Source organism: Chionomys nivalis, chromosome 25 (genome assembly GCF_950005125.1).
Source record: "Chionomys nivalis chromosome 25, mChiNiv1.1, whole genome shotgun sequence".
Classification (NCBI taxonomy): domain Eukaryota; kingdom Metazoa; phylum Chordata; class Mammalia; order Rodentia; family Cricetidae; genus Chionomys; species Chionomys nivalis.
The window spans coordinates 9,364,786-9,390,346 of NC_080110.1; the positions used below are offsets into that span (position 1 = coordinate 9,364,786).

Sequence of the window (25,561 nt, forward strand, 5' to 3'; positions counted from 1 at the left end):
TCCTTCTGTCTTATATTCCTCTCTAGGCTGAGATTAAAGGTATGCACCACCTAGTTTCTATGGCAAACTAGTATGGAAAAGGGAAAATGCTGTGGGTTAATGCTCTGTTTACTGTAAAGATTTGTCGTATTGACTTAATAACACACTGATTGGCCAGTAACCAGGCAGGAAATGTAGGCAGGGAAACCATAGGAGAATTCTGGGAGAAAGAAAGACAAAGATTCAGTCACAAGCCAGACACAGAGGAAGCAAGGTGAGAATGCCTTACTGAGTAAAGGTACCAAGCCACACGGCTAAACATAGATAAGAACTATGGGTTAATTTAAGTTGTAAAAGCTAGTTAATAATAAGCCTAAGCTAATAGACCAAACAGTTTATAATTAATATAAGCCTCTGTGTGTTTAATACTGAATGGCTGTGGGACCAGGCAGAACAGAAAGTTCAGTCTACACTTTAGTTTATGAAATTATATTTGTGGTTAAATTTTTAAAATGCTGTTTATAGCTAAACAGTGATATATACCTTTAATCCCAGCCCTTGGGAGGCAGAAGCAGGTGAATCTCTTAGTTTGAGGTCAGCCTGGTCTACAGAGTGAGTTCTGGTACAATCAGGGTTACCCAGAGATACTATTCTCGAAAAACCAAAATAGTACTAATAATAAAAATAAAAATGTCAGGAGGTGGGGAAGAATTGGGAGAGTGGATTAAACATGATTAAAATATATTGTATCAACTGAGCATGCTGGGTGCATGCCTTTAATCTGAGTACTCAGGAGACAGGGAGGTAGATCTTAGTTTGAGGCCAGCCTGACCTACAAATCAAATTCCAGAACAGCTAGGGCTCTACACAGAAACTGTCTTGAAAAACCAATAAACCAATGTATGTATCTATGTGTGTATACATATATAATTATTTTAATAAAAATTTGATCATATGTATATACATGTGTTGAGGGGAGAGCACATGAGCGCAGTGTCCATGGAGACCAGAAGAAAGCGTCAGATCTCTGGAGCCAGAGTTGTGAGTTCCTTGCTGTGGGTGCTGGGATCCTGGTCTGCTGTGAGACCAGTATGTGAGCCATCTCTCCAGACCCCGCAGCAGCAGTTTTAAAATCCATCCTATAATTTCTACAATCTGAAAGTGTATTTCTTATTTTTCTATTGAATAAATAGACAAAGCTCCATGACCAAGACAATTTATGAAAGACAGCGTTTAGTCGGGCAGCCGCGTGCACGCCTTTAATCCTAGTGCTCGGTAGGCGGAGGCAGGCGGCCAGCCTGGTCTACAGAGTGAGTTCCAGGACAGCCAGGGCTACATAGAGAAACCCTGTCTTGAAAAGCAGAAACATCATTTAATTTGAGGGTTAATATTTCCAGAGGGGGGGCTGGAGAGATGGCTCAGAGGTTAAGAGCACTGACTTAACCAGAGGTCCTGAGTTCAATTCCCAGCAACCACATGGTGGTTCACAACCATCTGTACTGAGATCTGGCACCCTCTTCTAGCATGCGGGCATACATCCAGGCAGAATGTTGTATACATAATAAATAAATAAATCTTTAAAAAAAATATTTCCAGAGGGCTAAAGTCCGTGATCGTGACGACAAGCATGGCGCTGGAGTAGTAACTGAGGGTTTCCATGTTGAGGCAGCAACAAAACCTCAAAAACCCACCCCAGAGACAGTTCCTCCAGCAAGGCCATATCTACATGTCTCTCCCAAACAATTCCACCAACTAGAAACTTCGGAGCCTATGGGGCCCTCTCCTTTAAACTACCATAGTGCTAATTTGATAATTAGACAGTGAAGAAAGATGGCAGGAAAATATTAGGAAATCTTTTTTATAATAATTACAAATAATTACATAATCGTTTTCTGTAATTAAACCCTTCTGTTTCTTTAAGAACTGAAAAGTTCGTATTAGGGAAAGAACCTTCAGAGCACCCGGTAGTCTGAGCTGAGGTGTTTCGGGCGGAGTTCATGGTGTCATAGGTCAAGAAAGCAGGTTCTGTACAACACGCACATGTTCTGTGTTTAAAGCAGAGGTCGCAGTGACATGGCTCCGTACAACTGGGGGGGGGGGGGGACCTGTGCTGCCGGCAACACCTTGGATTTACTGTGTATTTGATTCTGAGTTCATTTTTGGTCCTTACACATTTGAAACCTTTGCTGTTGCCAGATTGTGATGACTCCCTTACATGATCTTGTGTGGAATAGAGATACAGTGTTTAAGAAACTGAGCGGGTTTTTTGTTAATTCAACCATTCATATGGACAGGATGAAAAGAGAAGGTGAAGGAGATTGTACGAGAGAGATCAAAGTTAATGCTCTTGGAATTTCATTTTATCTGTATGGGTATTTTCCCTGCATGTATGCCTGTGTTCCATCTTCATGCTTCATGGCTCCAGAGACCAGAAGAGGGGATGGGTGCCCTGGAACTGGAGTTACAGACAGTTGTGAGGCACCAGGTGGGTGCTGGGAATCAAGCCCAGGTCCTCCAGAAAAACATCCTTCTCTCCAGCCCTCATCCCCACGCTGCTGGCTTTCTACCTCAGCCTAATAAAGATACATAACCCTTCAATGACTAATTGAGTTGTCTCTTCCATAAGATTTTGCTAAGTCTTGCAATGGCCGTTGTTCTTCTGTGTCCTCTGCTTACTTAGCATTTCTTCAGCTTGCTAACTTGAATGACATGCTCATTACCCGCTAAAGACATCAGCCATGGGTGTTTTCACTTCCATACTTCTCAGAGATGGTGTTGACTGTCTTATTTCTGAAGAATCAGCCTCGGGTAATGATATTATATAATAGCCTGTGCACTTAGTCGCTATTACAATTTGAGGTTACAGTTCTGAATTCTAGCACTCTTTAACAGACTGACCATGAACTTGAAACTCGGACTTGGCCTCTGGTGCCAAAAATAAGCAATTTAACGTTTTTGAAGCACAGTGGCAAATTGCGTCTCTGGGAAGGTAGAATTGTTTACGCCATCAACAGTCTGTAGAATATGTTGGCACTTATCTGTAATTCCAATATGTAGAAGCAGGAGGGTTAGGAGTTCATGGTCATCCTCAGCTACATAACAAGTTCAAAGCCAGGCAGGACTACCTGGTACCCTATTTTTAAAAACAAGGGTCTGGAGAGATCTCAGCAGTTAAGAGCATTGCCTGCTTTCCCCAGGGATCCACATTCAGTTCCCAGCACCCACACTGGGCAACTCAATACTGCCTGTCATTCCATCTTCAAGGTTCCAGACACCTTCTTCAGCCCTCCAGACATCTTCGTTCCCATGCACAAACCTAAGTACGTGCACATAATAAAAAATAAAAATTTTAAAGAAGAAAAATGCCTGTTTTGTCTTCTTTTCTGTGCAGTCTTGAGCACATATATTGGTCAGTGATTTGTGACATTCAGGTAACATCCGTTACCAAGGATGGAGAAGCACGTGTACACTGCAAGAATTGGGAGTCTTTGCAGCTAGAATGTAAAGTTTAGCAAATAACAGCCCAAATCCCATAAAGACCAGACTGTGATGGATATTGAGAAGATGGGTAATAGTAAATCTGTTTGTTGGATCTTTTGCAAAATAGTAAAGTGGGGCCTGGAGGGATGGCTTGCAGGCAGAGACAGGGGTATTAGTGGGACTTGCTGTCTTCAAGCCTAGCCAAGAAAACACGAGCCCCAGCTCCAAGGGAAGACCCCTCTAAGGATAGAGAGTGGTGGTGGAGGACACACGTGCCCTCTCCTGGCCTCCACACACGTATGTGCACACAGTCACACAAAACTTAAAATTTGAAGTTGCAGTTAGATAAATCATATTGGACTTTAACGTCCACCACTTGAAAACTAGCTGGTTATAATCCGGCTGTCCTCAAGGACCAGAAAGGGACAACACTTAGTGTAAGCCTCGGTTGATGGCAGCATTAAAACGGAAGTTACCAAATGACAGTATTCAAGTCATCAGAAGCTGTACTTGAAAGGGAGAGTTGTTCTCGCTTTGGATGCTTGCTGCCTTTATGTTTCTGTAAATTGAACTCTGGCCTCTTCTGACACGCTAGGCAAACATTCTACGATGGAGCTCTCCGGCTTACTCGTGTTTGCTTGAAGGTAGAGGAATCACAGCTTAGAAAGACTTCACAGTGGCAGAAGGAAATCAAACACCTTTGTTCAGGGGGCTAGGTCTTTGGCAGTGTCCTGGTGCTCTCTGTATGTTGTTTGTTCTAGCCTGGCCCGTCTAGCCATGGGCTTCTTACTGTGTTTACAGTACTAGACATGAATTTCCCGCTGTGAAGCAGGCCTCAGGTCATAGCGGAGAGCACTTAGTTATGGCCATAACAGACTTGCCACCTGTTTGTCCCGATGAGGACATTTTAGTTATCAGGTCAGTAATGTCACATCTCAAAACCTACAACTGTGTACAACTATAGCTAACAATCCCCCAGCCTGCACAACACCTAGCACTAAAGGCTAGCCAGCAGGAAAGAAGCTTCCAGCACAGTTCAGCCTCCTTTCTCTTACGTCCTGTGACCAGAGCAGTAGGGTCATAGCGTCCAGTTCTCGTGGACAGCCAGCAGCAGCAGCAATTGCCTGTATTGTCTGTGGGTCTCAGAGACCTCCCTGACCAATAGCAGGTCACAGGAAGCGGCCTACTCCAGGCACGGGTGTTTCCATGTAGTAGCACGTGACTTCTAGGAGCAGCTTTTTACAACAGTTAGGACGGATAGTTACATGAACCCCCAGCATGTACCTCCCTCAGCTGACAATATGTTCATTGCTAGTGCACAGCCCATCTTGTTTTGGCTAATACAGTGGTTCTCGACCTGTGGGTCACAACGCTTTTTAGGGGTTGAACAAAACCTTTCACAGGGGTGGGCTATCAGATCTCCTGCATATCAGATCCTTACCATTGCGACCTATCGCAATCACAAAGTTAGAGTTATGAAGTAGCAATGAGAAGAATTTTATGGTTGGGGTCACCACAACATGAGGCGCTGTGTTAAAGGGTTGCAGCATTGGGAACATTGAGAACCACCGACCGGTCTAGTTCCTCCCACACCCCACTACCTTAACTGGAATTGTCTAAAAGAAAATCATAAGCGGCATATAATTCCACTTACAAATTCTTCACTGGGTATTATGTGTATAATTGTAAAAGGTTTTTTTTTTCCATCTCTGGCAGATATTTTGACAGTTAGATCATGGCGACTATAGAAGAAATTGCACATCAAATTATTGAGCAGCAGATGGGTGAGGTATGTCTAGTTTACGGTTCATTTGCTGACCTACCGAGCTTTCGTTTATGCTAAATGTTCGTACTAGCTTTTGGAGTGCAGGGTGGAGATAGCCGAGCTTTCAGATAGCTTCTCTGTGTGGTGAGAAGGAGTTAAATGATGCAGTAAATTATGGTAAGTAGCATGACTTCAGTCTGTACGGGGCTGTGGAACACACATAGACTAAATGTTTATAAAAATAAATGAAAAGCTAATACAGAGTTAGGAGTCGGAGGGGATTTCATCAGAGAATGTTGTTTGGGGATTAGGAAATCTGAGGCCAGTCTTAAATGGCTACATCCTTTTTTTTTTTTTTTTAATGGCATATGTGTTGGGGATTTTATCCAAAGTTTGTGACTTGTTACTCCCATAGGCACGGTTAATTTTGACTCTTCAGTCTGAACGTTTTGACCACATCTGACATGGTTATTTTTGAAGTGATTAAAAACGCTGGCACACGTCAGATCCCAGAAGCAAGCATCAGAAAGCACAACGCTGCCTCTTAGTGACCTTCCCTGGCCTCCATTCCCTGTAGGAAAGATGGGCCCTGCTGTGCAATAGCACCCATGACAACCAGTCTCAAGGACCAGGGAGATGGTGCCTGCCGCTAAATCTAACGATCAGCGTTTGGTCCCCAGAACCTGTATGGTGAGGAGGAAAGAGAACTCTTGAAGGTGTCCTCTCCCTCCACATGCGCGTTAAGGGTGCATGCATGCTCTGGGGTGCATGTATGTACATGTGCACACACGTGCACACTCATGCAAGTAAATGTACAAAACTTAAAATACTGAAAATAAGCAGGCTCAGTCCAAATCTGCAGTATAATCCAGGGCAGTTGGTTTAAGGTCTGATAGTAATAACTGGATCAGACCCTTGAGGTGGCTTAGCAAGTAGAGGCCGTTTCTGAGCAAGCCTGGTGACTTGAGTTCAAGCCCTGGGACCCACAGAAAGGTGGAAGGAAGGAAGCAACTCCACAGGGGTGTCCTCTGACCACCACACACATGCAGTTCTCTTTTGTGCACACATGTGTGCACGCACACACACACACATGCACAATAATAAAATAATAACTAGATAGGATAGTTTGTTCAAACACTATGATAAACTTAAGTTGTATCATAACCATACTACGATATGGTTGATATGGTTTGACTACCTCATATAAGTAAATCTTATGATTGTAGTAATGGAATAATGGACTAAGAAATAAGTCTTCCCCAGGATATTAGTACCTACTCCTGGTACATGCCTACAGTCCCAGAACTCAGGAGGATCTCAAGTTCAAGGCCAGACTGGGTATAAATAATAGTGGCAAAATGATTAATTGTAAGAAAAAAGATTAAAATGTTTATGACTTCATGAGACATAGAACCTGTTTCTTCAGCAGTCTCTCTGCCCTGGGTTCTCCATTTGTACCTGATGTGACTCCTGAGTCCACACTGCCACTGACTTTTGCAAAGCTGCTCGCCATGTTTGGTGCTATCGATGAACACGTTCCACAGTTCAACATGCTATTAAAATATCCCATTCTTTTCTGCACTATCTCTGTAAGACTGGGTTTTCTTTTTAAGTTTGAACAAGAACAGCATATGCTAATAGTCCAAAGGAAGGAACAGATATGAACTTACAACTCTGTTAAATCTGGTATTGAGAAAGAGCTCACGGAAGTGTAAAACAGCACCACTCTTGCTATTGCATATTTAGTGCAGAAATAAACTTAGTTTTCATGAAATGTTATTTCCTATTAGAGAATATGATATGAAGTTTTAAATGAATAAAGCGTTTTTAATTACCTTAGAAATTTTATTATGCCTTCCCCACCCCCACTTTCTTGATTTTATTCCCATAGGACGGCCAGGGTAGAGCCAGAACATGTCCCCAGGCCTACATGTCCTCAGGAGCTTCCTTCAGCAGGTGTAGCTAGACCTCTGTTCTGTCCTGAGCCCTCTCAAGCATTTGTACATCTAGATAGAGCAGGACGTGTCCTTCTGTCACCAGGGGCTTGCACATAAGATCACCCCTGAGACCTGAGAATTGCTTACCTGGTTACTGCTCTCCATTGAGACCAAGTTTATTATCTGATTAAAGATTATTCTGTTACACTGTAGTAAATACCCTTTACCCATCTAATGTTTCAACCCAGTGACAGGTCGGTCATGCGTGTTCTCTTTTCTAAAAACTAAGTGAACATTAGACCTTTAACTCACAACATACAGTTATTTTCATTGCTACTTCATAGCTGAAATTTTGCTATTGTTGGGAATCAAAATATAGTTTTCTAGATAGAGGTTTGCAAAAGGTGTCGTAACCCACAGGTGGAAAACCATTGAGTGACAAGTAGTGAAGGAAGGAATCAAAGTAGTGATAATCAAAACCAAATAATCTTGCTATCGTAATTTTATTGATTTATCTATTTATTGATTTATTTTGTATTTTTGAAACAGGGTTTTCCTGTGTAGCCCTGGCTGTTCTGGAACTTACTCTGTAAACCAGGCTGGCCTCAAACTCAGAGATCATTAGAAGGAGAATTGTCATTTAAAACGTGTATAACTTGCTATTCTAGCTTGTTTTGAGATTAAAATTGATTCATTAAAGGAAAACAAAAGCCAGTTATGGTAGTGGATTGTGAGTTCAAGGCCAGACCTGCCTCAAAAGGAAGCAGACACGATTGGGTTGAATCGATTATTAACGTGCATGGTTGTGTTAGATTGTTACAGAGCAGCAGAGCGAGCAGAAAATCCAGATTGTGACAGCACTTGACCATAGCACGCAGGGCAAGCAGTTCATTCTGGCTAATCATGAAGGCTCCGCCCCGGGAAAGGTCTTCCTCGCCTCTCCAGATGCCGCAGGGGTCAACCAACTGTTCTTTGCCACTCCCGATCTGTCCACACCACACCTCCAGGTAAATCACAGTAAAAAACATGTCTTTTTCTTATCCGGGGAAGCAACTAACAAAAGAGTAATAGACAAGTAAATCTGAAGGAAGAAACTACAGCTCCGTAGTAGCATCCTAGTAGCTGTACACAGTGATGAGCTCTTTATACAAGTTAATGGGCTCCGTAGTTTACTCAAGGCCCCTCTGCCTCATCTCAATAATGACCGTTATGTGGTGTCTGTGTAGCAGTCATATTTGCATAATTATAATTAATCTGTTCTCATTTGTGTGACCCAGGGTCTCACTGTGCAGCCCAGGCTGCCTTCACACAAAGATCCTCGTCCCCTAGCCTCACACCACCGTGTCACCACCAGCTCTACTCGATGCTCTCTCTGGGTCGTTTCATTGGAAAGGTTCTGAACTGTCAAAGGCAGATGTCATGAAAGGCCTTAGAACTATAGAATACTGAGACGTGTTTCTATATGAATGATTTTATACATGACTAATGTCAGTGTGTATGAGTGGCTTACATTTAAAAATACTCGCGTATTTACATATCGCACTTTTTTCTAAGGATTTATTTAGTTTATATGTATGTGTGTACCTGAGAATATTTGCACGTACAACATGTATGCAGGTGCCTGTGGAGGTCCGAGGAAGGCGTCAGTCCCTGGAACTAGGTGTACAAATTGGTTGTGAGCCACCTGATGTGGGTGCTGGGAACCGAACCCATGACCTCTAAAGAGCAGCAAGTGCTCTCAGCCACCAGTTGGATTTTGGTGTTTTGGTTTTGTTCTTGATAGAGCTTCCCTATGTAGCCCTGGCTAGACTGGAACTAAATAAGTGGACCAGGCTGAACTTGAATTCACAAAGAGCCTCCTGCCCTCCCCACCCCTTCTTACAATACTAGAAACAAAGGTGGTTTCTGAATGAGTTGTGATTATCGTGGAAGAAGGAAATAGGTACTCACAGTTTTCGCCTTGATCGCACTGAAGTATTTTTTCTCTGTGGAAGAAGGCTGGCTTCGCTGCTGCATCCATAGAGATGTAGTTCTTAGTTGCTTATGTCGAAGCCAGCAATGTCCCTGCTGTTCTTTCACCGTTGGACAGCATGAAGCTCTCGCCGATGATTGACGCATTTCTTCTCTAAAGCTCTTTACAGAAAATTCTCCTGACCAGGGACCAAATAAGCTTTTTGACCTCTGTGTCGTGTGTGGAGACAAAGCCTCAGGTAGGCTCAAAAATAATTCTGCGAAGTTTACACTGTTTAAAGTGACTGCTCCTCAGCTGTTTTCCCTCTAAAATTAGAAAATAAACAGAAGGATGTTTTTATGCTTCATCTTTGTGGCCTATAACTTCGCTTTTCTCTCTCTTTTTATACTTTTCCTTCACTGTCATTTAATTCTATTTATAGCGGCATCAAGTATTGGTTTTGTTTTCCCTGTGTAGAAGTAAACACATAAAAAGTGTTAAATGTAAAAAATTATATTTGCCAAAGGGATCCCCGGTAAATGATTTGTGGTCTTTAATGATACATTATGTCATTAATTTATTTTAACATGCTTCCCCAAACCCTGTTTTAGGAATTCAGAGTAGATTGGATTGCTGAAGTAGAAGGTTCTTTGGTCAGTCTTTATTTGGAGTTCTGCGTTTCTGATTCAGTTACCTTTCCATTCAGTAATGAACCAGGCCTGGCCATGGTTAGCAACTGTGTTTAGATGGGGTCTGCTGGGGAAGTACAGCTCTAGGACCTGGGTGGGCCGTTCTCAGTCGTGTCTGAGTGCTCAGTGAGAGATCATGTAAATTCTGATCATCGCTGACTTCCTGTCAGAAGTTCTCACTCATGTCTGTTCGTACATATGTTCAGGTGTCGGTGGGGTGGAGCTTAAGGGCCCAGCTTGTCTTTGTTATATTGATTTTTTTGAAATTTAATTAGAAAACTCTCCATTAGAACTTTGCCTCAACTGTGTGTAATTTGTTAATGGTATACAAAAGAAATGATTGGTCGAATAACAGGTTAATTAAAATGTAATATGTGTATGAGCAGTTTGGCTGGTTGTATCTGTGTGTGCGGTGTGTGCACCTGATACCTGTGGAGGTGAGAAGAGGGTGTCGAATCCTCTGAAGCTGGAGTTGCAGATGGTGGTGGGTGCTGGGAACTGGTCCTGGACCCGCTGTAAGGGCAGCGGCTGGGAACTGGTCCTGGACCCGCTGTAAGGGCAGCGGCTGGGAACTGGTCCTGGACCCGCTGTAAGGGCAGCGGCTGGGAACTGGTCCTGGACCCGCTGTAAGGGCAGCGGCTGGGAACTGGTCCTGGACCCGCTGTAAGGGCAGCGGCTGGGAACTGGTCCTGGACCCGCTGTAAGGGCAGCGGCTGGGAACTGGTCCTGGACCCGCTGTAAGGGCAGCGGCTGGGAACTGGTCCTGGACCCGCTGTAAGGGCAGCGGCTGGGAACTGGTCCTGGACCCGCTGTAAGGGCAGCGGCTGGGAACTGGTCCTGGACCCGCTGTAAGGGCAGCATCTGGGAACTGGTCCTGGACCCGCTGTAAGGGCAGCGGCTGGGAACTGGTCCTGGACCCGCTGTAAGGGCAGCGGCTGGGAACTGGTCCTGGACCCGCTGCAAGGGCAGCATCTGGGAACTGGTCCTGGACCCGCTGTAAGGGCAGCGGCTGGGAACTGGTCCTGGACCCGCTGTAAGGGCAGCGGCTGGGAACTGGTCCTGGACCCGCTGCAAGGGCAGCAGCTGTCCTTCCCACCAAGTCATCTCTAGCCCCAGACTATAGTCGCTTTATTAGGAAGTTTGTAGCTGGGTGGTGGTGGCGCACGTCTTTAATCCCAGCATTTGGGAGGCAGAGGCAGGTGGATCCTGTGAGTTCAAGGCCAGCCTGGTGCACAGAGCTAGTTCCAGGACAGGCTCCAAAGCTACAGAGAAACCCTGTCTCGAAAAAAAATAAAGTAAAATAAAAAAATAAAAGAGTCTCCAAAGTGGAGCTGACAAAGAAAGGTTATTATCATTCCAGTACTAGGTAGCACTTTCCGTTTTCTGGAGCACAGAGCTGTAATATTAAAGCATCCCTTATAGCCAAGGATGCGGACTGGTGGTAGAAGGCTTCCTTAGCATTTTCAGGTGATGCATTCCCCCAGCAGCAGGGGGCGTTGTTGCATGATAGATGACATAACTGTCATTTGTGAGCTTTCTTAGGGTTGGAAATTTTAACGCACATAATAGAATTTTTATGATGACTTTGTTCCTAAGTCCTCCAATACTTTTAATGTTACATTATAAAATTTAAAGCTGTCTATCATTAAACTTACCACAGGATATGGTTGTTTGGTTTTCTACTTAAATCCTAAAAGAAAATTTTGTCAGAATCTCAAAATCACAATTTCATTTTATATATTGTTGCTTTGATAGAAAAAAAAACGAACTTATTTTGCTTCTAATCTATAGTATGTTTTGTATTTTCTTAAACATTTCGTCTCTAGGGCGTCATTATGGAGCGATAACCTGTGAAGGCTGCAAAGGATTTTTTAAAAGAAGCATCCGAAAGAACCTAGTTTATTCGTGCCGCGGATCCAAAGACTGTGTAATTAATAAGCACCACCGGAACCGCTGTCAGTACTGCAGGTTACAGCGCTGCATCGCTTTCGGGATGAAGCAGGACTGTATGTACCTGCTTGGAAGGGGTGATGGTTTTTAGACCGCAGCACATGGAATGTGCATACAAGCTAGCTCTCTCTAGCGGGTCAGCTCTCCGCAGGCTGTTTCGGTCACTCTTCTGTGGCTGTAATTAAAGTCTGTATACATAAAGGGACGACTCCCTTCAGTTCTTGGCAGTGAGGTTTTTTAAGAGTTCTGTTTTTCTACCACAGGAGTGGCAAAATAGGAAGGCAGGATAAGATGTAAGTTGACCAGTTTCGCAAATAGGGGCAGCATCATTGAACGTGGAGAGACTGTAGAGACTGACGGTCGCCTTTGGGATTCAAAGTGTCTCCCTCTGGTGACAAGAAGCTTAGATTTACAAATTCCCATAGCGTCTGTATCGTAGTATAATTATTTAACATGTTTTTATAGCCGTTCAGTGTGAAAGAAAACCCATTGAAGTATCCCGAGAAAAATCTTCCAACTGTGCGGCTTCCACAGAAAAAATCTACATCCGCAAAGACCTTCGAAGCCCGCTGGCTGCAACTCCGACCTTTGTGACGGATGGCGACACCACCAGGTGCCATACAGATGACATTAAGAAGCTGGATCCTTTGCTTCTCTTCCCACATCAAGTAAGACTAAAATTTGGGCTTTATTTGTTACAGGTCTACAGGACTGTTGGATTCAGGAATGTTCGTAAATATTCACCAATCTGGGATAAAAACAGAACCAGCTATGCTAATGACACCGGATAAGGTAAGGAGTACAGTTTCAAGGCCCGTCTCTTGCCCTTCTATCCCCCAGTGCTGGACTTATAGCCCTTGGCCCCATGCTCTGCTCCTGAGCAAAAATCCCTGTTTCCTTCTTTAAAAGGTTTTACTTATTTGTATATTTTCAGTTTGAGTGTTCTGTCTGCATGTATGCCTGCGTGCCAGAAGAGGGCATCAGATCCCATTACTGATGATTTGTGAGCCAACATGTGGTTGCTGGGAATTGAACTCATGACCTTTGGAAGAGTAGCCAGTGCTCCTAACAGCAAAACTATCTCTCTAGTCCCTAATTCCTGTTTCTAAAACTAAAATTATTTGATAGAATTCTTCACCATGCCACTAAAATTTTATCTTTAACATGAAAGCAACAAAAATTGAAAATATTCCCAGTTTCTTTTCTTTCATCTTGAAATCAAATTTATTAGAAAATTAATTAAATATGTTAAACCCAAACCAGACATAATGGTACACTTCTTGTAATCCCAGCAACTTGGATGGCTAAAGGCAGGACTGACCCTAAGTGGAGCCAGCCTGGTCTACACTCTAGCCTGGTCTACTCTGATTTGAGGGTCAGCTGTGATGTATTGTGAGCCCACCTGACAAAAACCAGCAGAAGAAAAGCACAGAATTCTTGCGTGTATTCCTCTTATTTTCCCTGCTAGATTTATTAATGCCAAAATACTTGATAGTCCAAGTAAAGGGAAGTTCTTGGTATCCCTCAGTCGGAACACACATTTGAATCTCAGGATGATGTGCAGCCCCTGATTGCCTGTGACCTCAGCCACTGTTTGTCCTCAGCATTTCTGTGGGGTCTGGGGTCAGAGCAGAATGAGATTGCCTGTGATCTCAGATTCCACACCCAAGTCATCTAGACTATCCTGAGACTGGAGCAGACCTCTGTTTGGCACAGTTGAAAGGAAAGATTTCTGTACGTGCGTGTGCACACACATACATGTGTACATGCCTGTGTAATCCTCGTACTCATGTTCACCAAGGCTGGAGGAGATGCCCTGCTCCATTGCCGTCTGCCTTGTTCCCTGAGAGAGGGTCTTGCCAAACCTGGAACTTGATGAAGTCTTCATTTTCCTTTTAAAATCAACTTAGAAACCTTTTCCACATATTTAATGTCTCACTCTGTTGGTGTGGTAAGAATATCCATTCCAAGATAATATCTTCCCTCTGCATGAAAATCCCTGCAGGGGAATGTGTGGAGGGGTAATATAACCAGAATTCAGTGAAGCTTCCAATCCACATGTGCCTCTGTGATTTCCTTCCGCCGGGGCCAATTCTCTCTCAGCTGCTGAGACTGTTTAAGTCCTTGTCACCTTAAGATTTGGAACAGATAACTCAGTTCATTATTTTTTATCCCAATACTGGGCCACAGATTGGCAATGTCTCCTATCCTAATAATCTGAAAGTCATTAAGAGTCTGCAATTGATCTCTTGTGATTTGTACCTTTTGAGGTCAAATTTTTTATAGACCTATTTTATATCCCAAGTAATTAATAGAATCTCTTCTTTGTATTTTTTCAGGAGCAATTTGTAATCCCCAGCGAGGCAAAATTTTCTTTATTTTCTTCAAACATTTTTATAAAGTGTCTACATTTGAATCAGCTAATAAGATATTATTTATAATATAAATTATAGATTGTAGAAACTGTACACAAATAATTTCTAACAGTTTTGCAAAAAATATTGGCACAGGGTGGAGCTATTTAACATTCCCTGTGGGAGGCATCTTAGGAAGTCCGTTAGGTAATAGATTTGCCTTTCCCCTTTTTATTCCTTTAATTTAGATTTGATGCCAGATGCTTTGCAGGGCTCGGAAGCTGGCCCAGTGGTTAAGAGCACTTACAGAGGGTCTGAGTTCATGTCCCAGCATTCCCCTCAGGTGGCTCCCCCTCCAGGCCATCCAGCGCCCTCTTCTGGCCTCCGAAAGCACTTGCACTCGTGAATACACCCACAATAGACACACATACATACACATTATTTAAAAAATAAAACTAAGTCTTTGGGGCTGGAAAGGTGAGATAGCCCAGAGGTTCAGAGCCCTTACTGCTCTTGTAGAGGGCCCATGTTCAGTTCCCAGCACCTACGTGGTAGCTCACACTCACTTGTAACGCTAGTCCCAGGGGTCCTAATGCCCTCTGTTGACCTCTGGGGGCACCAGGCTGCAGGGGTGCACAGACTTCCATGCAAGCAAAACACTCGTACACATAAAATTAAAAATTTGGAAGTTTTAACAATATTAAATCATTAATGCTAAAAAGAATTATTACCTGGTGTCCTTTTATAGAGGAAGTAACTATAACTTAGTTGTATTAGCTAGTAAGTATAATTTTTGTTTTAAACTTTTCTAATTATTTTTTAAGAACTTATACCTACTTTTAAGTCTCTATTTCCTCAAGAGTCTTTCTTTTTCTTTTTTCCTTAAGGGCAGGCTCTTACTCCAAAGCCCACACTGACCTTGGATTTGTGGAAATCCTACCTCAGCCTCTTCAGTGCTGGGATTGTAGAAATGAACTGCTATATTCATCAATTTCATTTATTAATTTGCTTTTCCTTTAGTATGTCATAACCTAGAATTTAATATTTAAGGTCTTGAAATCTATCAGTACCACTTTGCAAAATTTTAGTACTTTATTTATTTATTTATTTAAGGTTGAATCGTGTCAGGGTGACTTAAGCACACTGGCCAGTGTGGTCACGTCGTTAGCAAATCTCGGCAAAGCCAAAGACCTTTCTTACACCGGTGGCAACATGCCCGTGGTGGAGAGCTTGCGCAATGGTGATACGTCCTTCTGTGCGTTTCATCAAGATATTCAGTCCAACGGGGATGTCTCCAGGTAAAGTCTGGTTCCATCTTCCTCAACTTCATTTTGAGTTGATTAAAATGTTTTTTTATGTTGATGTCTGTTTATAAAAGTTTCTGGAAACAATTATTTCTATAAGAAATAGAAGAACATAAGGCATAGTAAAGTTTAACTGAAAATCTGCCTTTAGTGTAACATGCTGAACACTCTCCATTATGAGTTTCCTGAGCTGCAAGTGTATATTAAAAAATTAATATTGTGGTTCGACGAGTTGGGGATTCCCTTCATTTTAAATGACAGCTGGAGTCTGACGTTTCGAAAGTTTTGTGTTTAGAACAGGGTAGAGCGCTCACCTGGTTTACTCCAGGCCTGGCTTTGATTGACTGCAAAAGACTGGAGAGGGGGAGGGAGACAGCGGTTCAGAGACTTGGGTAATTGTTGACCATATGATGACCTCGTTTAAGGAACTCTAGAAAGTTTATCATTTAACAGTCCGAGAAACTGTTTTGAATAATTACTTGGCAGCTTTAGTTATCTGTTATCCTAATCTTAAATTCTTAACTGCGTGTATTTCATTAAGTAGCCACAAGTGTAAAAAAAAATTCTCTCATACTTAATGAGATGATAACTTCTTGGCAATATATAATATTTCACACTACCCTTACTACATTTAATCCGTTGGTTTTGCTCATCACAGAGGCCCCTGAAATACAAAGTCTGCCTGCCATACAAGAAAGCTGTTTTCTGGAACCCGGTTGCTGTTTAGTTGCTTTTGTGTGCAGACCCCTCCTGACAGTGGCACTGGCTTCCTGTGTACTACACAAGTCTCTGAGCCACACCCCTACGCTATTTACAAAAGAATTTTTAGGCTTAAACGTGTGTCGTCTCCCCCCCCCCCCCCCCCCCGCCCAAAGGCCTAGTGCATGCTAGATATCGGTCTACTGAGCTCTTCCCACAGCCCCTTGACTTCAATCATAACTTCAAAATTTTGTATAAGAACTTCATTTTATTGTTGGAGATTGCCCGAACTCACGGCTTCTGATGTCTCCTTTTAGGGCATTTAACACCCTCGCGAAAGCCTTGACCCCTGGAGAAAGCAGCGCCTGTCAGAGCTCAGTAGAGGGCATGGAAGACAACATGCATCTCATCTCTGGAGAGTCGAGCTACGTGGAGAAAGAGGGGCCGCTTCTCAGCGATTCTCATGTAGTTTTCAGGGTATCTTTAATTTATTTTTATGTTATGCTGTTTGATTTTAATCTTCTTTTCAACAATCAAAATTTGCCTGTTATACTTTTAAAGTCAGCAATACCCATGGTAGAATTCCAGAACAGAAGCATGCCCTGCTATAGAAGACAGGGGATCAGCTTGCTGTCAGTTGTGATAGGGCGATTAGTTGGTTAATTTTCTCAGTTTTTTAAATTTAGTTTATTCATATATTCAGTATGAGTGCTTTGCATGAACACCCGCATGCCAAACGAGGACATCAGATCCTGTCATAGATGGTTGTGAGCCCGGCCAGGCAGTGGTGGCGCACGCCTTTAATCCCAACACTCAAGAGGCAGAGGCAGGTAGATCTCAGAGTTCTAAGATAGCCAGGGCTACACAGAAAAAGAGAAATTCTGTCTCAAAACAAAACAAAACAAAACAAAAAGATTTTAGAACCAGTTAGTCACAGTGGCTTTCTTTCCTTAAGCAGGGACGTCCATTGTGAACCGAATACGTGGCTTCTGTTCAGTGTAAACTGGTATCTGAGACCCAGATATTTGGCTCTCACGTTGGAGATGATAAAGATAAAAGTGGTGATGTGTGGGTGAGCTGCCTTCCTTAGCTGCCCCACAGCATCATCACATGGGGTACCCATGACAGCGCATCTTAACTCCTGCTACTTATAAAAGCCATTTTGGAAAAGGAACATTTGGAATTTGTCCTAAATCCATTTTGTAATGGTGTATGAATAATGATATGAATCCCTGCACACACTCTACATATATGACCTTACATGTGCTGGGCGAGTGCCTACCACTGCTCCCTCCTCGGCCTGCGCACTCTGAAAATGGAGCAATACAGGTGGACCATTAGAAGCGATACAGTTGAAGCCTAAGAAATAACTTCCTAAAATGTGGTTTGCTGTTCAAATGAGTATGCTAAACACAGCTGAGATCTCATCAACGCCTTAATTGACCCCTCTTCCTGGACCTTTGCTCTGCCGGTTGAGAATACCATTAGAAAGGGGTGTGCAAAATGATTGCGCATGCTCAGACTACACTTTGCAAGGCAGAGCAGTCTGCACCTGTTGAGAGTGATTGACAATAGTTATAAACCTGCCTACATTTCTTAGGGAAGCATCAGATAAGTGTCTGTACTGCCAGTAAAATTAACAGAAAGCCAATGTATCATCGATCAAAACACCATAGAAGATTGGTATTTCAAAATTCAGCTTGGTTGAAGTAGCCACAGAAAAAAAATTGACTTTTTATGATTTATGGTTTAGTAATTGCTGCGACGTGATAGAGCAATTAAACACATCAGAGAAAACAAACAGCTTCCATGTAAGAATTTAACTTAGAAGAAATGCAAGTGTTTTACGTGCATCGATTGCACAAGGAAAATTTTCATAGGTGATATAAGAAGGGATAGGAAGAGTAATTAGTACCTAAAAGTTGTTGTCGGAGCTGTGGACAAGGGTGATCAAGGCGACATGTGCGTCTCATTGTTCTTTCATCTCGTCAAAAAAAATTCATCTTTTGTGTTCTCGGTTTCATTTCCTGCTCTGGACTTAGACTGGAGGAAGGACAAGGAGAGAGATGTAGGCAGAGACCCAGTGCGAGCAAGGACAGAGAGCTTCTACAGACAGCAGCTGTTCAACATCCTTAGATCGGCTCTCAGATTTTCAATTCTGTGAACTAAATGCTTTGGGCAGATGAATTAAACAAATTCAAACTCTGACTTTTCTCTCTGGAGTTGGTGAGTTCTTTCTCTCCTGAAAACGGCAGCTTCTTCAACTCCCACTCCCAGTCCTGGGAGGAGTTTTATTCTTCAGTCATTTCATGGTCCGTTCTTCACTGGAGTTCTCGGGCCTGAGTTTCGGGGGCGACCTCTCGGGTCTCTGACACCTCTCGTCACTGAGCCAAGCAGCGTTTTGTTCCTGTGTTGCTCGGTGTCTAATTTGTGGATTTTCCTATCTGTTTTTCCATTCCACCTTCCATGAGCTGGACTTTTTATTCTCACGTTGTAGTGGGACTCAGATTTGTGGATTTTAGAGTCTTATTCAAAGCAACCCAAAGGTAGGCAGGAGAAGCCATCTGATAATGTAACTGGAAGGAAAAAAAAATCTAGAATGATAGTGATATTTTTATTTAATGACATTTTTGAGTTATGATTTCAAAGATCTCTGTCACTTTTTTCTTATATAAATAATTAAAGCAAGCAGGACTTCTGTCCTTTGAAGTAGATACATAGGACAAGGTTGAACCATTGTGAACGCTGAGCTCTCAACCCTTCCCATGCTGCAGAGCTGTGACTCCCTGTCAGCCTGTGACCGATTGTAACCATCCTGTCACTTGAATGTCCCCCTTTCTGTTTGTGAGTTCGAGCCAGCCTGGTCTACAGAGTAAATTCCAGGACAGTCGGGGCTGCACAGAAAAACCCCGTCTCTAAAAACCAGTAGAAGAAAAAGAAGACATAATATTTTTCATACAACCTGTTCTGATCGGTTTCCCCTCCCCCATCTCCAGATCCCTCCCACCCCTGCCCATCCAACTCCACTCCTTTCTTTATTTCTCTTTAGAACAAACAGGCAAACAAACCAGAATAGAAAAGAAAAAGTACAAGAAACACACACATACCACAAAACACAAAATTGGAAACCATACTATACAAGCAAAAGAGGTCCCACATTCTAGTCCTAAAAGTAAGAATTAGGTAAACCTTTGTGCCTAATTTTGAACAAAGATAAGTATTTTTTATTTAATTTTTTGATTGAAAATAGATTCTTCTCTCATATAATGAATACATCCTGACCACAGTTTTCTTCCCTCCACTCCTTGCAGCTCCTCCCTCCCCCAGATCCACTTCCCCTCTGCTTCCCTTCAGAAAAGACCAGGCCACCGAGAAACAACAACCAAACATCACAAAACAAGATACAATAAGACCAGGCAGAAACCCTCATGTGGAGGCTGGACAAGGTAACCTAGTAGGAGGAAGAGTCCAAGAGCAGGCAAAGGAGTCAGAGACACAGCCACTTCCACTGTTAGCAGTCCCATGGAAACACTAAACTAACAGCCGTAACAGATGCACAGACCCATGCAGGCCTCATGCTTGCTGCTTCAGTCTCTGTGAACCAACATGAGCCCTGCTCAGATTCAGTGGGCCATGTTCTCCTGGTGTCCTCCATCCCCTCTGTCTCCTACAATCTTTCCTCTCCCTCTTCCTCAGGGTTCCCTGAGCTCTAAGGGGAGGCACCCAATGGAGACCTCCAATTTAGACTCCAGTGTTTGTAATATCTGGTTGTGGATCTCTGTGCCTGTTCCTGTCTACTTCCAGAGGAAGCCTCTCCGATGATGACTGAACAAGGCACCAATGATATTTGTTTTTCTGAATCTGGGATACCCCACACAGGATGATCTTTTATAGTTGTATCCATTTGCCAGCAAATTTGATGATGTCATTTTTAACAGCCGAGTAGTACTCCATTGTGTACATGTGCCACATTTTCTTTATCCATTCTTCAGTTGGGAGACATCTAGGCTGTTGCCAGTTTCTAGTTATTATGAATAAAGCTGCAGTAAACGTAGCAGAGCAAGTGTCCTTGTGGTAGCATGGAGCATCCTTTGGGTATGTGCCCAAGAGTGATATAGCTGGATCTTGAGGTAAATCGATTCCCAACCTTCTGAGGACTTGTAATATTAGTTTCCATAGTGGCTGTACAAGTTTGCACTCCCACCAGCAATGGAAGCGGGCTCCCCTTGTTCACCAGGGTGAACTGTCACCTGTGTTACTGGCAGGTGGACAGACAGACTCTCAAAGCAGTTTTAGTTTGCATTTCCCTGAGGGCTAAGGATGTTGAATATTTCTTTAAGTGTTTCTCAACCATTGAGCTTCCTCTATTGAGAATTTTCTCACTACATCTGTATTTCATTTTTAATTGAATTATTTCTTATGTGTGTGTGATATGTATTGTATATTAATCTTCTCTCAGATGTAGAGTTGCTAAAAACATTTTTTTCCCATTCTTAGCTGTCACTTTGTTCAGTTGACAATGTCCTTTGCCTTACAGAAGATATTCCATTTCATGGGGTCCCATTTATTGTTGGTCTTAGTGCCTGTGCTGTGTTCTGTTCAGAAAGTTGTCTCCTGTGCTAAGGTGGTCAAGGCTGTTCCCCACTTTCTCTTATCAGGTTCTATGTGTCTGGTTTTATGTTAAGGTCGATTCACTTGGACTTGAGTTTTATGCAGGGTGATAAATGTGGATCTATTTGGATTCTTCTATTATATCTGTTCTTCTACATGAATATGTCCAGTTTGATCAGCACCATTTGTTGAAGATGCTGTCTTTTTTTTCATTATGCATTTCTGGTTTCTTTATCAAAACTCAGGTGTCCATAGGTGTGTGCATTTATGCCTGGGTCTTCCGTCCAATTCAATTGATCCACTTGTCTGTTTTTGTGCCAATACCATGGAGCTTGAGTTCAGGAAGCTTGAAACCTCCAGCGGTTCTTTTATCATTCAGAGTTGTTTAGCTAGCTTGGGTTTTTGTTTGTCCACATGAAGCTGAGATTTGTCTTTTCAAGATCTGTGAACAATCATGTTGGATTATTTATGGGGATTTCGTTGAATCTGTAGATTGCTTTTGATAGGGTGGCCATTTTCACTGTTAATCCTGCCGATCCATGAGCATGGGAGCGCTTTCCATTTTCTGATATTGTTTTCAATTTCCTTCTCCGAGACTTGAAATTTTTATCATACAAGTCTTTCACTTGCTTGGTTAGAGTTAGCCCAAGATATTATTTGAGCTATTTTGAAGGGTGTTGTTTTCCTTATTTCTTTCTCAGTTAATTTGTCATTTGTATAAAGGCCACTGATTTGGGGTTTTGTTTGTTTGTTGTTGTTATTGTTTTGAGTTAGTCTTGTACCCAGACAGTTTGTTGAAAGTGTTTATCAGCTGTAGGAGTTCCCTGGTAGAATTTTTAAGGCCTGTTATGTATACTATCATATTATCTACAAATAACAGTATTTTGACTTCTTCCTCTCCAATATATATCCCCTTGATCTTCTTCAGTTGTCTTATTACTCTAGCTAGAATTTAAGGGCTATATTGAATAGATACGGATACAATGGACAACCTTGTTGAGGGAGGCTACTTGTTTGCTCCCAGCTGCCCAGACCACGAAATGATCACTCAGAAACTATATTATTTGCAGTACTGTTTGGCCAATAGCTTAAGCATATTTCTGGCTTACTCTTATATCTTAACCCATCTCCATTAATCTGTGTTGCCATGTGACTGTGGCTTACCGGCAAGGTTCCATCCTGTGTCTGTCTCCAGCGGGGCTGCATGGCTTCTCACTGACTCTGCTTACTCTCTCTCTCTCTGTCTTTTCCAGCCATTGGCCAAAAGCAGCTTCTTATTAACCAATGGCAATAAAATATATTCACAGTATACATCACTTCCCACATCACAGCCTTGTTGTGCTCCTGACTTTAATGAAATTGCTTTGAGTTTCTCTCCATTTAATTTGATGTTAGTTGTCGGCTTGCTGTAAATTGTCTTATTGTGTTTAGGTATGTCCCTTGTATCCCTGATCTCTCCAGGACTTTATCATGAAGGGATGTTGGGTTTTGTCAGAGACGTTTTTGGCATCTAATGAAATGATCATATGTGTTTTTTTTCTTTCCATTTGTTTATATTGTAGATTACATTTGCTGATTTTTGTTTATTGATCCATGCCTGCATCTCTGGGATAAAGCCTACTTGATTATGGTGGATGATCTTTTTGATGTGTTCTTGGATTTGGTTTTTTATTGAGTATTTTTGCATCTATGTTTATAAGGGAAATTGGTCTGTTACTCTCTTTCTTTGCTGTGTTTTTATGTGGTTTGTGTATCAGGATAACTATGGCCTCATAAAATGAATTTGGCAAGGTTCCTTCTGTTTCTATTTTGTGAAATAATTTGAGGAGCATTATCATTAACTCTTCTTCAAAAGTCTGGTAGAAATTCTGTGCTAAAATTGTCGGTTCTGTAGACTTTAATTAACTACTTCTATTTCACTAGGGGTTATAGGTCTATTTAAATTATCTGATCTTGATTTAACTTTAACTTTTGTGGGGTTTTCCTACTTTTAATAAAAATTATAATGTGTGTGTGATTGGGTGTTTTTCCTGCATGGATGCCTGGAGCACTTGTGTGCATTGCCCTTGGAGGCTAGGAGAGGTGTCAGATCTGAGAGTGCAGTTACAGACACTGGTAGCCATTATGTGGTTACTGGGAATTGAACCTGGGTCCTCTGGAAGAGCTGCCAGTGTTCTTAACAACTGAGCCATCCTTCCTGCCCTTGTTTTTTTTACATTTTACCTGACATTTATAGAAAACTGTTACATCTTATCGATGAAAACTCTGTGATCTGTTTGGTATTGTAGATACTTTTGAGAATCTTATCAAAGCTATTAGTTCCCTAGAAAAATATTATTGGGATGTGGAAGGATAGCTTAACTGGTAAAGCCTTGTAAGCACGTGGGCCTGAGTTTAAATCCCAGGACGTATGTTAAAAAATAAATTAAAAAAAGTAAAACAGGTGTCAGCCTTGGTACCACATGTTTGTAATCCCAGCTTTGTGGACACAGATGGGCTTCCCTGGGGCTCCCTTGCCAGTCAGCCTACATGAGCCCCGGGCCAGTGAGAGGCTCGCTCTTTCTCAACAGAAGAGATGAATGGGCAGTGTGATGTGTGAGGGATGAGGTCGTCCACACGTGCGCCTGCACACACAGGAACACACACACAGTGAAAGAAAAACACACACGGAGCAGCTGATACCCCACCCATCCCACATCAGCTGTTGGTCACTGTCTGGAGTCCTGAGCTTCCCGTGGGTGTGAGTACCCAAGGCACGCTCTCCAGCAGAAACTGGATCATTTATATTTCATTTTACTATTTTTTTCCTACTTAGGTGTCTGTGAGGCTTTTTATTTATTTATTTATTTTGTTTTGTTTTAGAGCATATTTCTCTCTGGAGCCCAGGCTGCTCGGAACTTACAGGACAGACCAGGCTGGCCTCAGTTTCCAGCTTGTGGTCCTTCGGCCTCACCATCCCAAAAGCTGGGATTTCAGGCGTGCATTACCACACCTGGCTGGTTTTTGTTTTTACTGTCATCTCTGTTTTTCTTACTAATTTTAGTATTTCTAAGATATTCTATAGTGGGCATTATTTTTTTTTTTCTGGTGGTGGAGATTTGGGTTGTCGCTAGCATTTAATGCTGCTGTTAGAAGCAGCGCTAAAGGGGGCGTTCTTACCTATGACTTTTGTGTGTGTGTATGGGCAAGTGTTTTTCTAGAATAGATTTAGAAATGAAGCCTGGGACTAGAACTGTGTCAGATTTTTCAGTTTTTCAGACTTGGGGGTAGCTATTGAGTTGTTTCTAGTTGAACACTTGATCCAGAAATCCAAGATGTGCAAATGTCTAAAATATCAAGCATCAATCCCCCAAATGCTTCCGAGTTTAGATTTTGGATTAGGATTGTTCAGCCTTGCTGTAGGTCCCCTGATATAATTAATTTTTCCCATTTGGTAGGTAACAGCCAGATTTCCTCTGGTTTAGCCCTTAAGTTGCTGTGTCTTCATTTCCCGGGTCCTCTCTGAGGTCACTGTTGGTTCAAAACAGGAAAGGCAGTCCTTACGTATGCACACAAGATTTCCAGAATGTTCCCAGAAGTGATTTGGTAGAGGATTCATGTTCACTGTGGCCAGACACTTAACTCTCTAAAGTCAAATTGAATGTTACTTTTTTTTTTAAGTCATTTATTTGTTTATAACAATACAAACCAATAGTTTGTATTTCGTAACGATCCTTTAGGATAGGGTGATACTGCACAGACCTGCTTTTTGAAGACTTAAAGGACTCTCAGCGTTGAGCCCCGGTCCCCATATGTTTTGTTTGCTTCATCTAGGTCATAGCAGTGCCCGGTGTGGGAGCGTGCTCTCCTCAGTGGGCACCAGCAGGCCTGCTTCACGCTCGCTACTCTGCCCTCTCTGCCAGCGAAACTACAGCCTAAACGAAGGACCCTTCAGTGTGCAGGGCTGCTTCTGACACTGAATTTACTGTGTGACCTTGGTAGAGAAAGGAGTGCGGGGAGGAGAACACACTCATGTACCAAGAGAGTAACTTCATAAAGTAAACCAAATCGTTCCATGGTTGACAGGCATTCAGTGTCTGTCTGTCTGTCTGTTACTTTGACAGACATTACCATCTGTTCCTTCTTCCAGGCACTGTTGTCATCCCCGGTGATTCGAGTATTAGACTCTCAGTATTAGAGTTTTTTAGGTGGAGATATTGTGATTCGAGTATTAGACTCTCAGTATTAGAGTTTTTTAGGTGGAGATATTGGATTCCTCTGTGATGTGTTATATTTATATTCAAGTTTTTCAAAGAACTGATGATTTGGAACTTGAAGTCATAAGATGATTCACCTACATCCCTGTTCATGCTAGCTCACCATGCCTTCTCCTATGCCCGAGTACCTGAATGTGCACTACATTGGGGAGTCGGCCTCCAGACTGCTGTTCTTATCGATGCACTGGGCACTTTCCATTCCTTCTTTCCAGGCACTAGGGTGAGTGTTTTGAAGTCCTTGAATATAAATGTGATTTTTGTGCCACACGTTTGTTTAAACAAGAAGTTTATTTGGGGAGGATTTGTACTACAGTAGAAAAGAAGGTCTGCCGTTCTATTTATGTGATAATCCATGATGGCTAACTAATTTTTTCTCTATTGCTTTTTGTGTGGAAGAGTAGCCATGTTGTATAGTTTGAGCACATTAATAATCTGGGTAAGAGGAGAGGACAAATTGTGGCCAGCACCAGCAATAGCCATCTTTGGTAAACACAGTGATAGGCCCAGTGGCTGGGAACACTGTCGACTTTTGCAGAAGACCCAGGTTCTGTTCCCAGCACCCACCTGGTGGCTCACAGCCTTCTTA

General features: G+C 42.5%; 1 protein-coding gene across 2 annotated transcripts in view; it reads left to right on the forward strand.

Annotated features, from left to right (window-relative positions):
- Nucleotides 1–25,561, forward strand: part of Nr2c1 (nuclear receptor subfamily 2 group C member 1) — a 47,472-nt gene that overhangs the window by 4,354 nt on the left and 17,557 nt on the right. For both annotated transcript variants that reach the window (XM_057758078.1, XM_057758079.1), the window contains exons 2-10: nucleotides 5,176–5,248; nucleotides 7,974–8,168; nucleotides 9,293–9,371; nucleotides 11,628–11,807; nucleotides 12,217–12,364; nucleotides 12,453–12,543; nucleotides 15,219–15,403; nucleotides 16,426–16,585; nucleotides 25,074–25,195. In XM_057758078.1, the coding sequence (XP_057614061.1) occupies nucleotides 5,195–5,248; nucleotides 7,974–8,168; nucleotides 9,293–9,371; nucleotides 11,628–11,807; nucleotides 12,217–12,364; nucleotides 12,453–12,543; nucleotides 15,219–15,403; nucleotides 16,426–16,585; nucleotides 25,074–25,195 (1,214 nt within the window). In that variant the 5' untranslated portion in view covers nucleotides 5,176–5,194. The remainder of the gene's footprint in view (nucleotides 1–5,175; nucleotides 5,249–7,973; nucleotides 8,169–9,292; nucleotides 9,372–11,627; nucleotides 11,808–12,216; nucleotides 12,365–12,452; nucleotides 12,544–15,218; nucleotides 15,404–16,425; nucleotides 16,586–25,073; nucleotides 25,196–25,561) is intronic.